We start from the raw sequence: 1,969 nt of genomic DNA, 5'->3' as shown, positions 1-1,969 counted from the left end.
ACCAATAGAAAATGAGGTAATTGTAATTATTGACTATGAAAAATACAGACTGGAGAAGGGTGTCATTTAGTGGTGACGGTGGTGGGGAATCATGAGAATACAACATTCAGGAATGATTAAATCAAAATCTAGATTCTAAAATAATTTCACACTCACTGCTTGCCATTTCAATACACCTTCGCAGTAGAGGATAAAAGTGAGCAGTTACCAAGTAAGGTAGGCCATAGTCTAGCTCACTTTTACTTTGGTCCCTGGGAATGGCATTCACTTTGCAATGTGAGATTTGCTGCTCTTTGGAAAACATTATCAGTCAAGTTAATGTCTAAGTCATCATCAAGTCTAGGCTATTGTTCCTCATTTGGGTTGGCACATTTTATTTGAACAGGAGAGACAACAGAATTAACATTTTTGAGATTCTCAACCAGTTGTATAATTAGAGGATGTAAAAAAGCCAGCAGTATGTTTTAATAAAACAGATTTTATCATTGTAACAACACCAACAAATGTAATGAAGACAGTAAAGAAATTGATACATTTGGGTTAATGTGTTGGAGGAGAATATTAAAAGCACCAGCGGCTGCCAAAAGAAAAAGCAGATCTGTGTTGGAAGAAGTATAGCCAGAATGCTCCTTGAAAGGCAGAATGGCCAAATTTCATCTCTCATACCTTGGACATATTTACAGGAGGGACCAGTCTCTGGAGTATGATATCATACTTGGTAAAGTGGAGGGTCAGAGAAAAAGAGGAAGACTCCAGATGAGATTGATCAGCAGTTGCAGCAGAAATGGGCTCAAAGATCGTGAGGCTGGCACTGCATCAGGCAGTGTTTCGTTCTACTGGGCATAAAGTTGTTGTAAGTCGGTACTGACTCGATGGCACCTAACCACCACCACACATGGTAAATAAGTAACATACATACCCCAAGTTTACCTTGTCAAGACTGCCTCCATATACTTCATCTGAGCTCACATAAATGAATTTCTCCACTCTGGCTTCATAAGCAGCACTCACCAAAACATGAGTGCCGTAAACATTAACATATGTAAACTCAAAGGCTCGTACAAATGAGAGATCTAAAGAAAAAGAAGAAAAAACGTTAAAACCAGTTCACTCAAGGAAGAAAAGAACGAGACAGTATACTCAGGATTAGTAACTGCAGTATTACCCCAACTATAACCATTTCCAAAACAAAGTACAAGTGTATTGCATTTACTTTTTCTTTCATCTTAAAATGCATAGGTTTCCATGGCTGTAAACTTTTATCGAACCAAACCGCCATGTCTTAGTCCCAAAGGAGCTGCGGTGGGTTCAAAAAGCCAACTTTTCAGTTAGCAGATGCGTGCTAAACCATTGCACTGCCTGGGCTGCTTAGGACTTTGGGAACAATTAGCACTAAATCTGAAGAAGACACTCGTCTTTCCATTTCTAAATATAAAATGCCTTCAAATTTTAACACACAATGAAACTTCTGGTTCCTTCTAGCAGAGAGCTGGGCTTTTTCAATATTGCTGAGAGTAATAAAAATGATGGATAAGTTACTTGAAAATCAAATCACCTTAAAAGAATCGTTAATAAACATATAAAATATAAACTCATTCCGAAAACAGTTTTGAAAATACATGTCAAAAACAACCTCATTAGCAATAAGAAAATGCAAATTAAAACCACAATGAGATGCTCATTCCTGACAAAAATGAAGACATCTGACAACTCTAGGCTTTAGTGAGATCTGGAGCAATAGGACATTTTATCCACTTCCCCAAAGAAGTAGAAACTGGTACAATTACTTCGGAAAACAATTTAACATTATCATAACGGTGAAGATCTTGTGGTCCTATTAAATGTGCATGTCAGAGAGAAATGTGTGTTTATGTATACTAAGATACATATATATATGTATCTTGACAGTAATGTATCGTTGTTGTTGTTGTTGTTATGTGCCGTGGAGTCAGTTCCGACTCATAGTGAC

General features: G+C 37.3%; 1 protein-coding gene across 1 annotated transcript in view; it reads right to left on the bottom strand.

Annotated features, from left to right (window-relative positions):
* Positions 1–1,969, bottom strand: part of TGDS (TDP-glucose 4,6-dehydratase) — a 27,132-nt gene that overhangs the window by 18,598 nt on the left and 6,565 nt on the right. The window contains 1 exon segment of the mRNA XM_006832065.1: positions 931–1,073. Coding sequence (XP_006832128.1) covers positions 931–1,073 — 143 coding nt within the window.

Source organism: Chrysochloris asiatica, unplaced genomic scaffold (assembly GCF_000296735.1).
Source record: "Chrysochloris asiatica unplaced genomic scaffold, ChrAsi1.0 scaffold00005, whole genome shotgun sequence".
Lineage (NCBI taxonomy): Eukaryota > Metazoa > Chordata > Mammalia > Afrosoricida > Chrysochloridae > Chrysochloris > Chrysochloris asiatica.
Note: the sequence above shows the minus strand (reverse complement) of the source record. Positions and strands in the feature narration are given on the sequence as shown.